We start from the raw sequence: 20,579 nt of genomic DNA, 5'->3' as shown, positions 1-20,579 counted from the left end.
CCAGAAAGATGGAAACAATGGCCCACTCCAAGTGAAATTTAAATGGTGAAATTGCCAAGGGAATAGAATCTTAGACAGCTTTCAGTGAACAATGGGTCCACAGGGTCCACAAATCCATTGGGTAATTATTTTTCAGTTCTATAGGATTTCATCAGGTTTGCCATATTAATAGTTTGTGCAGTTCTGTCATTACATCCTTGGCCTATTTGAGAAGGCCATGGAGAAAGCCTCTGTAACTCTCTTCTTCCAGAAATTTATACTACTTTTAAATATCTAAAGGATGTGGAGGTGATTAGCAATATATATATATATATGTGTGTGTGTGTGTGTGTGTGTGTGTGTGTGTGTATACACACATACATACATACACATATATACACACATATATAATTACTCAACTACTCAATATGATTAATTCTCAATATGATTCTTACAGAAAACAGATGGTGTTGGAAGATAATTGTAATCCAAGAGCAAATGCAGAAAAGCAGTAGATTAATTGTACCCACTATGCCAGATGTGGTGTCTATGCTAGAGCAGAATAGCATATGTAGTAGGACCACTGATTTGGCAAATATGTTCTTTTCTGTTCCTATTTGAAAAAAAGGATTAGAAACAGCTTGCTTTCACATGGAATGGATAATGATATTAATGTTGAGTTTTGCTCTCAATCACAAAGTTGTAGAGATCTACAACTTAGATGTGGACATCTTAGAAAATATTACATTTTCTAATCCATCAATGATTTTGTTCTAATCCAGCTAAATAAGAAAAGCATTGCTATAATGCTAGAGGATTAAGTAAAGCATATTTCCTATAAAGGGCAGGAGACAGACTTTCAAAATGTTTAGGAATTTGTCATCAGTAAAAATATTAAGAGTCCAGTGATCTGAGGTATGATCTGACGTCTCCTGAAAAGTAAAAACAATTGGTATGTATCTTGCATCTCATTGAACTAAAAAGGACACCACCTGGTAGGCATCTTTAGGTTCTGGAGTCAGTATATTCTATGTGGGAAAGTGCTGCTTGATTTACTAGATGACCTGAAATGTTGCTAATGTTGAGTGATGTGAAAATCAGGAAAGGGTTCTGCAGCATGCCCAAGCTTCAATGCAAGAAGCCTTGCATTCTGAATTATAGGACACAGCAGCCCCAATAATATTAGAGGTGTGGGTTATGAGGAAAAAATGCTACATGGGACTTATACCACACCTCTTTGGGAGAGTAACAGAGCAGTTCTCTGGGGTTTTGAAGCAAGATTGTTCCATCTAAACTGGAGAACTATACCACTTTGACAAAACCACTCTGAGCACATTACTGACCCCTGTAGAGAAGAATCTGACTTTCAGACACCAAAAAAGCCATGTGTTCAGAACTGTACAGTATAAATACTGTTATGTCATATCCACTAAGTTAAATGGTCAGGTAGATGGAAGTCATTCATTCACCTGGATTCAAGCACAAGCAGAAAGAAAAGGCAGAAGAAAAATTCATGAGCAGGAAATCCAGAACAGTACACCTTTCTCTCCTTTGCATGTCCCTCAGCTCATACCCATACAATTTTATGGGATTTCACCATAACCAAGTTACACTGGAAGAACAAGCTTAGGCTTGTTTTATAGATGTGCTGACTCAGTCACTAGTTTTAAGTGGGGAAAAAGAAGCAGTAGCAATACTTCAGCCTCACTTTGAAGGATGCCTTGAAAGATACTGACCATCTGATCATTTGTTTCTGTTGAAGCCAGATGTAGATTATAGATATTCTCGTGAACAATGACAAAGGGCCTAGTTTGTTGGTGGGGTTCCTGGGTGTGGAAAGACTAGATTAGCGGTAAGAGTTCTGGGATAGAAATATATGGAAATACAAATGGAAATGAACAATAATGTGAAGATCTTTGTATTAATCCACCAGTTAACACCCATCAATGAGCACCCACCATGGAAGAGACACAGAACAATCAAATAAGCATAATAATTTGACTAGTTTACATCAGCCAGCATCTATCATTATCCACCCCAATACCTGTAGGATGGACATACTTCTAGGCTTTCTCAGTTTTTTTAAAGTAATGTCTCTGAAATAAAAGATTCTTTTCTGAGTTTAGTTTATCTTTTTCTTGAATACCTTTGCCTTCTGGTCAAATGTAGCCAATGGTAACCAAGACAGTTTCTGCTTTCCTACTTCTTTGCCTAAGACAAGTTTATTATGGCTATTATTGCCCTTTCAATCACTGAGAAGACAGTTTGTTCAAGTGTTTTATCCTTCCATAGCATACATTAGTCTTCTTTATCCAATGAGAGTAAGTTTATTACCACCTACAATGACAATGCCACATATATTAGACACATTTTACCATGGGACTCCACTTTCAAGTACCAATTCATGTGTTTAATGAAAGGGAAAGAACCCTAAAACATCTGGGATTTATGTATCCAATACAATGATTCTGCTACTCCATATTGCTTTAACTATGATACCCAGAGTGACAGATGAAGGTAAAACACTGCTTATCCCCCAACAGAGAAGAGAATATGAGACTCAGTTCTGAAGTTTTCTGCCCATAGTTACATGTTTCAAATTATAATGTCAAGCGTAATATTCATTGGATGAAACAGTATGCATTCCCACAGAAAAGGGCAGAAAATTATTGTTAATAATCATATAATTTTACTACAGTGGATACAATTCTTTTCTGTTAGGTAAGATAATTGTGTCTTTCTACTTGCATTGACAGGATACACAGAAAAAAAGATCATAATCTTTTGTTTGTGCAATAAGAGTTTCATTAGTTTTTTATGGACAAAATATTTAATTTAGATTAAGAATAATAATTTAACATACATGTTTACATTTTTAGGTGCTCAAGGTGCTCCGTTTGCCTGTTACAAAGAAATCAATTCTCTGCATGATAAATTTGGAAACTGTGGTTTTAAAAATTCACGACCATTACCCTGTGAAGAGAAGTATGTATATAGAAAATAATTGTTTTGTTAAGTCACAAGAATTATATATTGCCTGTTAAGAGACACTGAAGAGAGTAAATTGTATATCAGGAGAATATTTTCAAATAACATTATATATATGTTCTTCTATGTAATTCAGTTTTCTTTTTCCCTATTATTTTCTAATATGCTCTAATGATGGAATGAGACAAAAAAAGACTGATGTTTATTACCAGAGATAGGAAGTGGGCACAAACTACCTAAAATCAGTAACTTGTGTACTAAACTGAGAATTAAAACTGAATTTTTTTATTAAGTTGATATATGATAATGATCCTAAAGCAAGTGCTTTGATTTTTAAGAAATGAGATTATTGAAAGGAATAAAGTTTTCTTTTTTTGTTTTGTTGTTTGCTTCCAAGATACTGATATGTAAAGCATGGCAGTACCAATCAATAAACTGGAAGTACTGGAATATTTTTAAGGGATTTATGAAATCCAATAAGGGAGAGCTTAGTTCATAACAAATACTTCCTGAATTTCATGGGACTACTGAAAACAAAATAATAATAATAATAAAGAAATAACAGATAAGAGGTTGACCAAGATGGTAGACTGTCAGAATGGCTAAAATTAACAACACAAGAAAGCACAGCTATTTGCAAGGTTGCAGAGAAAAGGGAACAATCTTGCACCATTGGTGGGAATGCAAACTGGTGCAGCCACTCTGGAGAACAGTGTGAAAGTTTCTCAAGAGCTAAAAATAGAACTAACTGAAGATCCAGTAATTGCACTACTGATTCAAAGGGGTACATTCACCCCAGTATTTATAGCAGCAGTATCAACAATAGCCAAACTATGGAGAGAACCCAAATGTTCATCAATGGATAAATGAATAAAGAAGATGTGGTATATATATATGTGTGTGTGTGTGTGTGTGTGTGTGTGTGTGTGTGTACGTATATATACACAATGGAATACTATTTACCCTTCAAAAAGAATGGAATCTTGCTATTTGCAATGACATGGATGGAGCAGAATGTATTATGCTAAGTTAAATAAGTCAACCAGAGAAAGAGAAATACCATATGACTTCACTCATATGTGCAATTTAGTAAACAAAACAGATGAACATATGGGTATTGGGGTGAAGAGAAGAAAGGGAAACAAACTGCAAGAGACTCTAAATGATAGTGAACAAACTATGGATTGACAGAGGGAAGTGGGTGGAAGATGGGCTAGATGGGTAATGGGTTCTAAGGAGTACACTTGTTGTGGTGAGCCCTGGTTGTTGTAGGTAAGTGATGAATCACTGAATACTCCTGAAACCAAAATTGCACTATATGCTAACTAACTAAAATTTAAATTTAAAAAAAGAAAAAGAAAAAGAAACACAAAAAAACTGCCATATGACTATATGCATACTATATATATTATACACATACTATATATTATATATTATGTATACTATATATGACTATATGCATACTATATATTATATATACTATATACATATGACTACACGCATACTATATATTATATATACTATATATTTTATATAGTATATTATATATACTATATATGACAATATGCATACTATATATTATACATAATATTACAATATGTTAATAATCCATATTGTACATTTGAAAGTTGCTAATAAAGTAAAAAAAGTCCTCATGACAAGGGAAAAAATTGTAGCTGTGTATGCTGACACATGTTATTATGATGACCGTTTGGCAATACATACAAATATCTAATCATTAAGTTGTACACCTGAATCTAATATCATGTTACATGTCAATTATTCCTCAATAATGACAGAATAAAAACAAACAAAAAACTACAGTTGGCATAAAATATTGTCATAAAAACAAGCACATATAAATGGAACAAAGTTCAGCCTAAAAATAAACACCTGCAGACACAATCAACTTTCAACAAAATGGCCAGGATTATACAATGGTAAATGACAGTCTCTTCAATAAATCACGTTTGAAATACTGGCTTGCTACAGGGAAAACAATAAGAATGACTTCTTATCTCACACCATAAACAAAAAGTCAACTGAAGTACAATTTTGAATGCAGTATTTGAAACTGTAAAATTCCTAGAGGAAAATAGACACAATAATTTCCTCAGAGTGGTCTTGGTAATGATTTTTTACCATCACTGAAAACAAAAGCAGCAAAAGAAAAATTATAGAAGTAGAAGTACAACTTCTGCAAGAAGGAAGTTAAAGCTTAGCAAATGAAATCATTCACAAAATGAAGATGTAAACTATGGAATGGAAAACCATTCAAAACCAAATATGTGATAAGTGGTAATATCTAAAATACACAAGAAATCTTACAACTCAATAGCAAGAAAATATTTTCTTAGTGGACTTGAATAGACGTTTTCCCAAGGGTCATATACACATGGCCAACAGGTACATGAGAACGTGCTCAGCATCACCAATCACCAAGGAAATGAATATCAAAACCACAATAAGATATCCAATCACACCTGTTAGGATGGCTGTTATAAAAGGAAAATAGATAACAAATGCTGGCAGTGATGTGGAGAAAGGGAGCCATCATCATATAGTGTTTATGGGAATATGAACCGATATAGCCACTATAAAAAATAGTTGGAGTTTCCTCAGGAAATTAAAAATAGAACCATTATATGATCTATTAATCTCACTTATAGCTGAATAGCCAAATGAAATTAAATCAGTATCTCGAGGAGATTCAATTGTAGCATTACTCACAATAGGCAAGGTATGGAAATAATCTACATGTTCAGCAACAGATAAATGGATCAAAACAGTGCTATGTATCCAATGGAATATTGTTCAGCTTTGAAAAAAGAAAGAAATCCTGTCACTTGTGGCAACATGGATGAACCTGGCCAGCTATATGCTGAGGGAAATGAGCCAGACAAAGACAGAGACTAAACAGTATCACTTATATGTGGAATAAAAAATAGTTTAAGCTCATAAAAATGGAGAGTAAAAAAATAGTTGCCAGTGAGAAATATAGAAAGTTAGTAAAAGGGTACTAGTTTTCAGTTTTAAGATGAATATAAGTCCAAGTGTCTAATGTATAATATGGTGACTACAGTTAATAACATTGTATTGTATAATTGAAATTTGCTAAGAGAGTATAACTTAAATGTTCTCAGATACATACAAAAAGGATAAACATATGAAGTGATGAATGTGTTCATTAAGTCAATGGGGAGAATTCTTTCACAATATATACACATATCAAGTCACCACTTGGCACACTTTAAATGTCTTACAATTTTGTCAATTAAGACCCAATGAACCTGAAAAAGTATAGTAACATAAGTTATGGATATCTACTACACAATATAGTCACCATGACTAAAAATATGGTATTGTATACTTAAAATTTGCTAAGTGGTAGTACATATAATAAGCATTTTGCCACAAAATATTTTTAAATAATAAATTATTATATTATGATACAAAAGCAGGAGGAAACATTAGGAAGTGGTGGATAAGTTTATGTTCTTGATGGTGCTGATGAATTCACTGAGTATGTGCTTATTTTCAAACTCATCACATTGTGTACATTAAATATGTATAGTTTTATAGATGTTAATTATAACTTAAAGTGGTTAAAAATATTTACAGATCCAAATTCAAGAACTAATATAAAAAGAGAAAATATAAAAACATTCAGATAGGGTCAAGTGATCCAGGGAGAAGAAGGATTTTTTCCTTAACTTCTAAAGACATAGACAGGAAAAATAGTAAAATCCTTTGGTAAGCACCACACTAAGCATGCTTATAAAAAGACTTGATCCATTATTAAGATTATAAGCAGCTGAAGAAAGTGTCTAGTTGGGTGGGACTATGATAGTATTCACCACTTTACATCCACATGAGTTTACTATAGGTTAAGTATGACATGTAGAAGATGCAGAGTTGAAAGAGTGTCTGGAATCACAAAGTGAATACTGATGAGGGGAGATCTCATAGAGAGACTCTGTATAATCTCTAAAAGACAAGATATTATAAATCACACCTTGTTAGATACCATTACAGAGCAGCGGTGATCAGGCAGACTGAGTTACACCACAGTGGATGCCAACAAAAATAGGTGGTGGTAAACCAGACATGCTTTAAATCTCTCTCCCTGTTGACAAGAAGGCATGTTGGCTGCACTTTATCTAAGATTATTTGTGAAAATATTCACAGAAAAGATGGAAGAAACTGTGAAACTCTAGCAAGCATGACGTATCCGTATTTCATCTGAAATTATAGTGCATATATTTTCCTGAAATAAAGTCACTAGATGAGACTGGAATCCATTAGCACAATTCATCTGCACTAAGCCAACTGGATTCCTTTCCAGAAAAGAAAAGTTTGTTAGTTCCAAGAATTCAACCATAATTGTAAATTTTGAGAGAATGGACTTTGGAGGAAGTGTCTGTACTCAAGAGCCAAACTAGAAAGAGACCTACTATGCAAAGCTGGTTTAAGATATTTTTCACATAAAGAGAGTGGAACCACAACAAAATATCTGCATCTAAGATAGACACATTAGGCTGAAAGGAGAAAAGCTTGAAAAGAGATTTAGATTTTGGCTCCCAACTTCACTTGAATCTTCACCTCATTGTACCGTTAAACTAATCCCTGTTATATTAACAGACACCAAAATGGTCTTTTAGGACAAATGCATAAAATTTTCTAAGGGAACACTGTTGAAGAAACACTAATGACAAGTTTGACAAGCTTATATCAAAGTTAAAAATAGTTGTTTCCATTGAAAATGAGAATTGATAGATTTGAGTAATTCCAAGAGTAAGAAGTGACATAGATTACTTTCCAGGGCATAGTCTAGGAATATTGTAAATCTCAGAGAAGCCAGTATTCTATGCAGGGATAGATTATAAATGGCTAAATAAACCTCATGGGATAATGTTTGGAATGCTTGTGGCACAAAGAGGATCTCAAAGTTCCTTAATTCTCAAGAGAAAAGTGCAGAACTACTGGAAGGATCAGCTTGAAGAGTCTGTATACTACAGACTATTATATTGACTAAAGTTCATAGCAGTAACAATGGACATAAACAGAAGGGGTTCATAAGATAGATACATAGAGTTAATAAATGCAATCTACTCTCAGGAAATGTTGGGTAACAAACGACCAGACTGGCTAAGCTATATTGAAGTGCAGCCAGGTAATGAATTTTCCTAGAGAATGTGGTAAACTATGATGAGTGCTCTAGGTCAACTGGAGGCTAGACAAAAAGTTGAGTTCGAAAATAGGAAGTGAAGTTGTGACTGCCTATTTGAGTTCAGTGTACAGTATTCAATTTAGTTACAGTGCTAATCAATTGGATTTCATTCAGTTAGTGTACACCATAGGATAATGTTTTCTTGGCATTTTTTTCTGCCAAAAGTTTTATACCATCAATTAAATAATGTTTATGCTGCCAATCATGTAATACAATATTTATTTGGAACTTGGTATCATTAAAAGATAAAATACTAAGGAGTTTTTTGCTTTTCATTTCAGGGATGTTCTCTGTGGAAAATTAGCTTGTATTTGGCGACATAAGAACTCTTATCAAAATGATGATCAGTCTGCAGTTTATTTATATATTCAAGGGCATGAATGCATATCTATAGATGCTGTGTCATCAGTGAGATCAGTTGAAAGCGATTATTCCTATGTTGCTGATGGCACTGTTTGTGGGGCACAAATGGTAACAAAATATGTTCATTAATATTTAGCTGTTTTAAATTACATAATTATCAAATACTATATTCCATGATGACTATCACAATATACTGAATGGATTTGAACCTAGGACTGCAACTTATTTCCCATACAATATTGAAAAGATAATTAAACTAGGACTTGGTTATTTAATAACTTTGCTTTTTGGATGTTACAACCTGTTATTGATCTTTATATTAAAAAATATGTAAGCACAACATGCCACACTAAACATAAAGGTGATTTTTTTATTAGATATCTGAATTCTAACAAATTTTAGCCATAGAATTCTGAGTTCTCAGTGTTTCCTCCTAAACCATCTGTTTACATGTATGATAAAATAAGTTTGAGAAGTCTTAAAAAACCAAATCAGAAGTCTACACCAGGGAAGCATGGTTATAGTGGTGTACAAACCTATGTCCATATGCATATATACATATATATGAGCATTTGTACTCATATAGTCATAAAATAAAAGGAGAACAAAAATGGTTATGAGACTATTAGTCAATTTGGAAATACAAGTGCATGCATTGCAGAAAATATAAGACAACTAAGAATTAAAGCAGCAATTATACATCACTGTGCACATGTAAATAACATTCAAACTTACTTGCTTAATTCAAAATAAAATAAAACCTTGAAAAGATGAGTCAATTAGCCAATTTTTTATTTTTTGCTTTATGTTCATTTATTTTTATTGAAGTATGTTTGACATAAATGTTATATTAGTTTCGCATATACAACATAATAATTTGGCATTGTATACATTGTGAAATAATCACCACAGTAAGTCTAGTTATAATCTGTCACCTACAATGTTTATATATTTTTACTGTATTCCTCATGCTGTATATTATATCCCTAAGACTTAATTTTATAACTATATGCTTGTACTTTTGAATCCTTTTCATCTCTTTTGCTCTACCAAATCCCTTCACCTCTGGCGATCACCAATCTGTTCTCTGTGACTGTGAGTCTGAGTTTTATTTTGAATGTTTTTTTTTTTCAGATTCCATATGTAGATGAAATCATATGATATTTGTCTTTCTCTTTCCGAGTTATTTCACTTGCATAATACCTTTAACTTTCATCCATGTTATCACAAACATCAAGATTTCTTTTTGTGTGTATATATATATACACTACATCTTCTTTATCCACTCATTTATGGTAGGACATTTGAGTTGCTTCTATATCTTGGGTATTGTTAATAATGCTGCAGTGAACAGAGGGGCACACATTATCTTTTTGAATTAAAGTTTTTATTTTTTTCAGATAGATATCCTGTAGTGGAATTGCTGGATCATATGGTTGTCCTATTTTTTAATATTTTGAGGAAACTCCATACTATTTTTCATAGGGGATGCACCAATTTACATTCCTAACAGTGCACAAGATATCCATTCTACCCACATCTTCCCAGCATTTGTTATTTCTTGCCTTTTATTTCTAGCCATTCTGACAGTTGTAAGGTGATACCTCATTGTAGTCTTGATTTGTATTTCTCTGATGAGTAGTGATGTTGAGCATCTTTTTATGTGCCGGTTGGCCATCTGTATATCTCTTTTGGAAAAACATCTTCAGATCCATTCTTTAATTGGATTATTTTTCTGTTACTGAAATTGCATGAACTCTTTATGTATTTTGGATATAAGCTCTTTATTGTATATATAATTTGAAAATATGTTTTTACAATAGGTTGCATTTTTGTTTTCACTGTGCAAAAGCTTTTTAGTTTTAGGTAGTCACATGTTTATTTTTGCTTTTCTTTCTCTTTCCTTTAATGTCAGATTCTGAACAAAACCTTTAAGACTGTGTCAAGGAGCTTACCACCTATGTTTCCTTCTAGAAATTGTATGGTTTCAGATATTACATTCAAGAATTTAGTATATTTTATATTCATATTTAATCTTTTTGCACGTTAAGATGGTAGTCCAGTTTTATTCTTTTTCACGTAGCTGTCAGTTTTCCCAACACCTTTTTGAAGACGCTGTACTTTCTTATTGTATATTTTTGTCTCCTTTCTTGTAAATTAATTGACCACATATACATGGTTGTATTCCTGGGCTTTCTGTTTGGTTCCAGTGGTTTATTCTCCTATTTTGATTCCAGTGCACACTGCCTAAATTGTTATATCTCTTTAGTTTGAAAATAGACAATGTGGTATTTCTGTCCTTGCTCTTCTTTTTGAGAATTGCTTTGTTCGGTATCGTTTGTGGTTCCACACAAATTTTAGAATTCTTCTTGTTTCCATTTTGGAGTTTTGAATAGGGATTGAATTTAATCTACAGATTTGGGGGGGCAGTATTGATATTTTGACCATATTAATTCTTCCACTGTCTGAACACCAAATATCTTTCCATTTATTTGTGTCTTCTTCAGTTTTGTTTATCAATGAAACTGTAGGTTTTAATGTATAGGTCTTTCACCTCCCTGGTTAAATTTATCCCCAGGTATTTTATTCTTTCTGATGCAGTTGTCAATGGGATTTTTAAATTTCTCTTTCTGATAGTTTATTAGTGTGTAGAAATGTCACAGGTTTTTTATGTTGGTTTTTTTTTATCTTGTAACTTTACTGAATTCCTTCATTAGTTCTAACAGTTTTGTGGTGGAGTCTTTAGGGTATTCTATATGTAATATCATGTCATCTACAAATAGTTTTACTTCTTCCTTTCCACTTTTAATGTCTTTTGTTTTGTTATCTAATTGCTGTGGCTAAGACTTCCAATACTATGTTGACTAGTGGAGAGGGTGGACATCCTTGTCTTTTTCTTGGTCTTAGAGGTAAACCTTTCAGCTTTTCATCAAGTGTATTAGCTATAGGTTTGTAATATATGGAATTTATTAAGTTGAGGTATGTGCCATCTATAGACACTTTGTTGGGAGCTTTTCTCATAAATTAATGATGAATTTTATCAAATTCTTTTTCTGCATCTATTAAAATGATTATATTATATTTCTTTTGTTAATTTGGTATATCATGCTAATTGATTTCCTGATGGTGAATCATCCCTGCATCACTGGAATAAATCCCACTTTGATCATGATATATAATCCTTTTAATGTATTATTGAATTCAGTTTGCCAACATTTTATTGAGGATTTTTGCATCTATGTTCATCAGGGATACTGACCCACAAATTTCTTTTTTGTGTGCTTTTGTCAGGTTTTAGTATCAGGATAATTCTGGCCTTATATAAACTAAATTTGGAAGTGTTTCCTCTACAGTTCTGGAAGTGTTTGAAAAGAATAGGTATTAAATCTTTGAATGTTTGAGGGAATTTACCGGTAGACTTCTGCTCCTTTAGGATGGATATTCTCTGTGTATCTACTAAGTCCATCTGGTCTATGTAATGTTTAGTGCTAAAGTTTCCTTTTTTATTCTTTGTCTTGATGATCTGTTCATTGATTTTAGTGGGATGTTAAAGTGTCATACTCTTACTGTATTTCTGTCAATTTCTCCTTTTAGTTCTATTAACATTTGCTTCATGTATTTTTGGTGCATATTGGGTGCATATATGTCTTGCTTGTTTGATCCTTTTATTATTATATAGTGTCTCTCTTTGTCTTTTATTAGTAGTCTTTGTTTAAAAATATTTTGTCTGTTAAGACTATTCTTATCTTGATGAGCACTGAGTAATATAAGGCACTGTTGAATCACTATGTTGTACAGATGAAACTAATACAACACTGTATGTTAATGACACTTTAATTAAAATTAAAAAACAATAAAAGTTTGTCTAATATGGATATCACCAACTTTCTTTTTGTTTCCATTTGAATAAGCTACCTTTCTTCATTCATTTATTTTCAGTATGTGTGTGTCCTTATTTCTGAAGTAAGTCCCATGTAAGCAATATATAGGTGTGTTTTATTATTTTATCCATTCAGCCACTCTGTGTTTTAATTAAATAGTCCATTAAAAAAAAAGTAATTATTGAGGCATATGTACTTATTTCCATTTTGTTTGTTGTTGTCTAGCTGTTATTGTAGCTTGTCTCTTCTTTTCTTCTTCTCCATCTGCATCATTATAAATGTCAAGATTTCTTTCTTTTTGATGGCTAAGTAAATTTCCTTATATATATACCACATCTTTATCCATTCATCAGTTTATGGACATTTGGGATCTCTCCATACCTTAGCTATTTTTGATAATTCTGCTATGCATTGAGGTGCATGTACCCCTTTGAATCTTTAATTTTTACCATTTGGGTAAATACATAGAGTGCAATTGCTGGATGGTAGGATAGTTCTATTTTTAAATTTTTGAAGAATCTCCATGCTGTTCTTCAGGGTGACTATACTAGTTTGCATTCCCAAAAGTGCAAGAGGGTTCTCCTTTCTCTGCCTCCTCACCAACACCTCTACTTTCTTGTGTTGTTAATTTTAGCCATTCTGACAGGTGTAAGACAGTATCTCATTGTGATTTTGATTACTATTTCCCTAATGATGTGTGCTATTGAGCATCTTTTCTTGTTTGTTAGCTATTTGGTGTTTTCTTTGGAAAAGAGTCTATTAATAAGTTCTGCTCATTCCTTAACTGGGGTATTTGGTTTTTGGGTGTTGAGTTTGATAAGTTCTTTAAGGATTTTGGATACCAACCTTTTATCAGACATGTCCTTTGAAAATATCTTCTCCCAGATGTAAGCTGCATTTTAGTTTTGTTGATTGTTTCCTTTACTGTGCAGAAGTTTATTATCTCGATGAAATGTAGTAGTTCACTTTCTCTTTCATTTCCCTCATCTCCCATGATGTGTCTAGTAAGAAATTGCTCTGGCCGAAGTCAAAGCTGCCTTTGTTATCTAGGATTTTGATAGTTTCTTGTCTCACATTTAGGTTTTTTTATCCATTTTGAAATTATTTTTGTATATGGTGTAAAAAAATGGTCCAGTTTCATTCTTCTGCATGTTACCATCCAGATTTTCCAACACCATTTGTTGAATAGACCGTCTTTTTTCCATTGCATATTATTCTCTGCTTTGTCAAAGATCAGTTTACTGTACAGTTGTGGGCCCATTTAAGGGTTTTCTATTTCATTCCATTGATCTATGTGTCTGTTTTTGTGCCACTGAAATACTATCCTGATGACTACAGTTTTATAATATAGCTTGAAATCCAAAACTGTGATGCCTCCAGATTCGTTTTTCTTTTTCATGATTGCTTTAGCTATTCAAAATCTTATGGCTCCATACAAATTTTAGGATTGTTTCTTCTAGCTCTGCAAAAATGCTGATGATATTTTGATAGGGATTGCATTAAATGTGTAGATTGCTTTGCTTAGTAAAAACATTTTAACAATGTTTGTTCTTCCAATCCATGAGCATGGAATGCTTTTCCATTTCTTTGTATTTTCTACAATTTATTTTATAAGTGTTCTATAGTTTTTAGAGTACAAATCTTTTACCGCTTTGGTTAGGTTTTTTCCTAGGTATCTAATTGTTTTTGGTGTAATTGTAAATAGGATTATTTCTTGATTTCTTTTTCTGCTACTCCATTATTGGCATATAGAAATGCAATCAAATTCTATACACTGATTTTATAACTGCAATTCGTATATTAGTTGTCAAGGGACATTTAGCTTGTTTCTATCTTTTAGTTCTTGTGAATAATGGTGTTATGAATAGCATTTGGTGTACAAATATCTTTTTAAGTCCCTGCCTTTTAATTCCTTGGATATATACCTAAACATGGATTTGCTGGATCATCTTCCAAATCTATGTTTACGTTTTTGAGAAATGGCTATTCTGTTTTTCACAGTGGTTGTACCACTTTACATTTTAGTGATTCACAAGGGTTCCAATTTGTCCACTTTTTCATTAACACATTATGTTTTGTTTTGTTTCTGTTTTGATAATGCCATCTTAAGAGGTGTGATGTGATATCTTGTGGTGTTTTTTTTCATTTTTTGAATTAGTGATGTAGAACATTTTTTTTCACAAGATAGTTGGCTATCCCTATTAGAATTTCAAATATATTGAAAAAAGGAGGCAAATGTAGGCTTGCATATGCAGCATTATCTACATATTGGGTATATGTTAATTTTTAGGAAATAATTACAAAAACTAATTTTTATCTTATTTGATATTTTCAGATTTTCAATGTATTACTCATAATTTATGCTGCTTTTTAAAATAAAAGGAAAGAACATAAGCTAGGAAGCCAGTTCACAAAATATAAAAAAGTTACATATACAAGCGACTGTATTACCCACTTTGATGGAACAAGGGTTTTAACAATAGTTACAAATGAAAATATTTCTTTTGACAAGTTAGTCTTATCAATATTATAACAAAGATTCATGATAATTTATAATCAAAAATATTTAACTTACATTCGAAACCCAAACAAAATTAATGAATTATGTTCCCAAGTTTTGAGGGCACAATTAACCAATATTTATAAGAGAATATTAATGTAATATAGAAATTTTCCCTTATGGAGATTCTCCATTTAATTTCTAATTGCAGGTATCAAAAGTCAAATTATATTACATTATTATAAAAACTATGTCAAGGCAAACACCCTCAGTTATTTTTCCTTAATTGATTATTGTTTAGATTTTGTACTGGAATGCTAGAATCTTTGTCCCAAAAATCAGAGTAATGTGGAATAAAAGGTCTTAAATTGAGCATCTTCTATGTGTATATTACAAAGAATTCTTTGCACATATTATATCAACTGTGTGAATGATTATGAAATATTATGTGTTTTACTTTAGTATTGTATAAATAAAACCTGCAGAGAAGTTCACTTGATGGAATATAACTGTAATGCTAAAAAATGCAGAGGAAATGGAGTAAGTAACTTTTTTTATAGTTCTAAAATAAATGTTATTTCTGTGTGTAATTAAAAGAAAAATAATTATCTTATTTGGGAGAATTGAGAGTCCAGGTAACTTTTAATCTGACCTTACCTATAAATAGCTAATCAATATAAAGAAAATCAGTGTAGCTAATTCAAAGACTGTTAAATAAATTGTACTACATATGTTGAATTTATTGTAAGCACCCACAACTTTTGAATTAATAACATGTTTAAATGAAAAACATTTATTCTTTTCTAATGACAATAAATTAATGCTTTACTTATAACTATGCATATACTTTGTTCTCCCTCATACTCATAATAATTAAAATTTATGGCTATATAATATAGACAGTACACTTAAAAACATGATATGTTAGTGAATTTTCTGATTGTTACTATGAAGAGGTTTCCAATAGGAAATGTATCCTTATGCAAAAACTTTTTATTTCTTCCCAATGGCTTATCTATGTGAATCTGCTAATACAAATTTGCTATTACTTTTATATTTAATTTTTACCTCTTTAATTTATAGTTTTGGTTCTTTTTAAATTATTTTTCCTGAAAGAAATCAGTTTAAGATGAAGTCAACATTATATAAATTATTTCAAATTTACCAAAATTATAGGTTCATATTTATAATTTTTAAATTGTTTGGATTCAGAATATATAAAATGCCTCTTGCATTAATCTTTAACTTCCTATAAGCTGTTAACAAAGAGGATAAGTACATTTTCTTGTTTTGTTTTGTACTCTATAGTTATTGTTCTGGTCTTTGCTTTCCTTTGTTTAACTTACTGTTGTAAGTCTTCAGCCTTTTGATTTTTATTAAATCTGAAAACAAAGTTATAGATTATAGATTATTGATACTGTTTTATTAGATACAAATGTGTTTTCTTCATCTACTGCCACTTTTATTTTATTTAGACTTGTTTTTTAATAAAAACTTTGACTATGAAATATGACATATTAAAATGAGTAAATAAGATTACACTTCTGTATTTATTTTGAGATTTTTGTTTGTTAATTTTATAATTAAAATTAAAATGTCAATTTTAATAGGCAACTCTATTATTTACAGTCGATAGAGTTGATTTACAACTCTATGATATGCAATTTTAGTTTAATTTTAAGAACATGTAGTTGTTTAGAAATCTTATTATGAAACATTGGCAATTATTGTAGTCTTGTTCTTTTTTCATTTATAATATACTTTTTTAAATTAATAAGACTATATTTAGAGCAGTTTTAGGTTCACAGAAAACTTGAAGGAACAATACAGAATTTTCCCATATCTCTTTTTCCCTGACATATGCATAGCCTCCTGCATCAAGAGTGTACATTTGTTACAAGTGATGAACTTATACTAGCACATCATAATTATCCAAACTATTGATAGTTTGCATTAGGGTTCATTCTTTGTGTTGTACATTTTATGGTTTTGGACAAATGTAAAATGACATGTACCCATTATTATAATACCATATGGGTATTTTCACTGGCTTAAAACTCCTCTGTGCTCCTCTTCTCTTCCCCAGCCCCAACCATTGATCTTGTCACTATCTCCATAGATTTGCCTTCTCCAAAATGTTATATAGTTATATTGTATATAGCCTTTTTTAGAATGTTATGTATTTACATAGTATATAGCCTTTTCAAAGTGGCTTCTTTCACTTAATAACATACATTTAAGGGTTCTTCATGTATGGATTTACCAGAGTTTATATATTCATCTCTAAAAGACATATTGGTTGCTTCCAAATTTTTGCAATTATGAATACAACTACTTAAATATCCATGTACAGGTTTTTGTGTAAAGATAAGTTTTCAACTCTTTTGAGCATATATTTTTGTTTCAATTAGTGTCCCTAGCAATTTATAATTTATTACTCTGAAAAGTAATAATCTAAATATGATTATCAACAAGTTAAGAAAAGAACAGCAGACATTCCTGAATCTGGTCTCTGCTGTTAAAGTCAAAGGTTTCAGTAATCAATTCCATATCTTTCTTTCATACAAAATACTTTTGAAGTATCTAAAAAGTTATCTCCAAACCCAAAGTCATCAAGATTTTCTCCAGTGTTATCATTTGGAAGTTTTGTATTTTACATGTAGATCTTTTATCCACTTGAGCTAATTTTTATGAAAGGCTGAGTAAGTACTTAGTGACTTAGTTAAGTTAGTAATAAGTACTAACTTTTTGCATGTGAATATCCAGCACCATTTGTTGAAAGATGATTCTTTCTCCATTAAATTACCTGCCTTTGTTCCATTATCAAAGATCAGTTGACTATATTTATATGGGTTTAATTTGGGTTTCTGTAATTAATTCCATTAATTTGTTTATTTATTCCTTTGCCAATACCACACTGTTTTGATTATTGTCATCTTTAAAAATGTATACATTCAAGTACTTAAAGCGATCCTTCTGTGTACTTTAATATTATGTTGGCTAGTCTGGGTCTTTTGGGTTCCATAGAAACATTAACATGCCAAATCAGTTTGTCAACATCCACAAAATAACCAACTGGAATTTTAATTGAGAAAGTATTTAATGTATAGACCTAGCGTGGAAGAACTAACATATTGAGAATATTGAATGTTCATGTCCATATACATGGAATATCTCTCCATTTATATAGATCTTTGAGTTTGTTACATTAGACTTTCACAGTTTTTCTTTTCCAAGTCATGTAAAGTTATAACCAATTATTTCTAGTGCTAATATAAATGGCATTGTTTTTTATTTCAAATTCTAATTATTTATTATTGTATATAAGTAAGCAATTGATTTTTATATATTAATCTTTCATTATGCTACCTTACATAATCACTTACTGGTTCGTATCTCTTTTGTCGATTCTTTGAGATTATTTACCCAAACAATCATCATCTAAAAAGAAAAAATTATATTCTTTCCTCCCAAATTTTATATATTTTTTTTCCTGTCCTTATTGCATTAGCTAGGACTCTTAGTATAATGTTGAAAAGAGAAAAAGTAGGGAGACTAAACATCCTTGCTTTGTTCCTGATCTTAGCAGGAAATCTTCTAGCTATATTCTCACTACCATTTCTTATATTTCTTCAATGTAGTAAGCCATATTAGTTAGTGAATTTCTAAATAAGGTAGAGAATTTCCTCTCTGTATATTTAAAAATAAATTCAAACATTAGAGAGAGTCACATTCAAATAAGCATATCTAAATTAAAAAGTAATAAAAAATTTACTTCCTGGGGATGCAATTCATAAACCCAAGGAACACTTTTCATATTCTGTTTTCCTCTTCTTCATAATTTTCTTTCATATTATTTTACACTGGAGCCTCTCATCTGTGACCTTCCATCCCACCCTCAACACACAAAATAAGTTCTCGTTTTCTCTGAACCCCATGGCTTACTCTCTTCTTTCCACTTGTTCTTTTTTCCTTTCTCCCTCAACTTTGTCTCTTATTTTACTCTTTTATTTCAGTTTATTTTTTCTTAAGTTTCCCCCCTAGTCTCTTATGCATTCTTAGTTTCGATTGTTCTCTGCCTTTTTCTTTTTTTATTGAGGTATAATTCAGGTGTACAATACAGTGATTTCATATTTTTTCCTTTATACTTTATTGTCAAGTTGGTTTCCATGTAACACCCAGTGCTCATCCTGACAAGTGCCCTCCTCCATGCCCATCACCCCCCCTTTCTATTTCCGCATCCTCCTTCAGCCCTCAGTTTGTTATTAGCATTTAAGAGTCTTTCATGGTAAACCTTCCTCCCTCTCCCCAACTATTTTACCCCTTCCCCTCCCCCATGGTCTTCTGCTAAGTTTCTCCTGTTCCACTTATGAGTGAAAACATATGGTATCTTTCTTTCTCTGCCTGACTTATTTCACTTAGCATGACACCCTCAAGTTCCATCCACGTTGCTAAGAATGGCCAGATTTCATTCTTTCTCATTGCCGTGTAGTATTCCATTGTATATACAAACCACATCTTCTTGATCCATTTATCAGTTGATGGACATTTAGGCTTTTTCTATGATTTGGCTATTGTTGAAAGTGCACCTATGAACATTGGGGTACACGTGCTCCTATGCATCAGCACTTCTGTATCCCTTGGGTATATCCCTAGCAGTGCTATTGCTGGGTCATAAGGGAGTTCTATTATTAATTTTTTGAGGAACCTCCACACTGTTTTCCAGAGCAGCTGCACCAGTTTACATTCCCACCAACAGTGTAGGAGGGTGCCCGTTTCTCCACATCCTCACCAGTATCTATAGTCTCCTGATTTGTTCATTTTAGCCGAAAAAAGATTGTAATTATGTATGATGATGGATGTTAACTAGAATTATTATAATCACTTTGCAGTACTTACAAATGTGAAATCACTCTGAGATACCACCTCACACAGGTCAGAGTGATTTCATATTTGTATGTATTGGAAAGTGATCACCACAGTAATTCTAGTTAACATCCATCATCATACATAATTACAATTTTTTTTGTGCTGAAAAGTTCAAGATGTACTCCCTTGGTAACTTTCAAATATTCAGTACAATATTATTAACTATATTCATCATATTTACATTACATTCCCATATCTTATTTATATAATAACCGAGAACTTTACCTTTGACAACCTTTACTCATTTCACCCATCATCCCTCAACCCCCATCTGTGACAATTACCAATCTGTTCTCTGTATTTATATGCTTATTTTTAAACATTCTACGTATAAGTGAGATCGTTTAGTATTTGCCTTACACTTTCTAACTTATTTTACTTGGCATAATACCCTCAAGTTCCATCTATGTTGCCACAAATGGCAAGATTTCATTGTTTTTATGGCTGACTAGTATTCATATGTATTACATCTTTTCATTCATTCATTCATTCATTCATTCATAGATGGGCACTTAGATTGCTTCAATATCATGATTATTATAAAAAATGCTACAATTAACATCTTTTCAGGTTAGTGACTTGGTTTCTTTGGATGAATATGAAGAAGTAGAAGTACTGGATCATATGGTATTCTTAGTTTTAATTTTTTGAAGAACACCCACACTGTTTTCCACAGCGGTTACACCAACTTGCATTCCCATTTCCATAG

General features: G+C 31.8%; 1 protein-coding gene across 1 annotated transcript in view; it reads left to right on the top strand.

Annotated features, from left to right (window-relative positions):
- ADAM18 (ADAM metallopeptidase domain 18) overlaps nt 1-20,579 on the top strand; it is an 89,537-nt gene that overhangs the window by 57,597 nt on the left and 11,361 nt on the right. Inside the window, exons 13-16 of the mRNA XM_029950250.1 lie at nt 2,400-2,496; nt 2,859-2,964; nt 8,479-8,668; nt 15,404-15,485. Coding sequence (XP_029806110.1) covers nt 2,400-2,496; nt 2,859-2,964; nt 8,479-8,668; nt 15,404-15,485 — 475 coding nt within the window. The remainder of the gene's footprint in view (nt 1-2,399; nt 2,497-2,858; nt 2,965-8,478; nt 8,669-15,403; nt 15,486-20,579) is intronic.

This window comes from Suricata suricatta, chromosome 1, assembly GCF_006229205.1.
Source record: "Suricata suricatta isolate VVHF042 chromosome 1, meerkat_22Aug2017_6uvM2_HiC, whole genome shotgun sequence".
NCBI classification, from domain to species: Eukaryota; Metazoa; Chordata; class Mammalia; order Carnivora; family Herpestidae; genus Suricata; species Suricata suricatta.
This window is presented reverse-complemented; position numbering and strand designations above follow the sequence as displayed.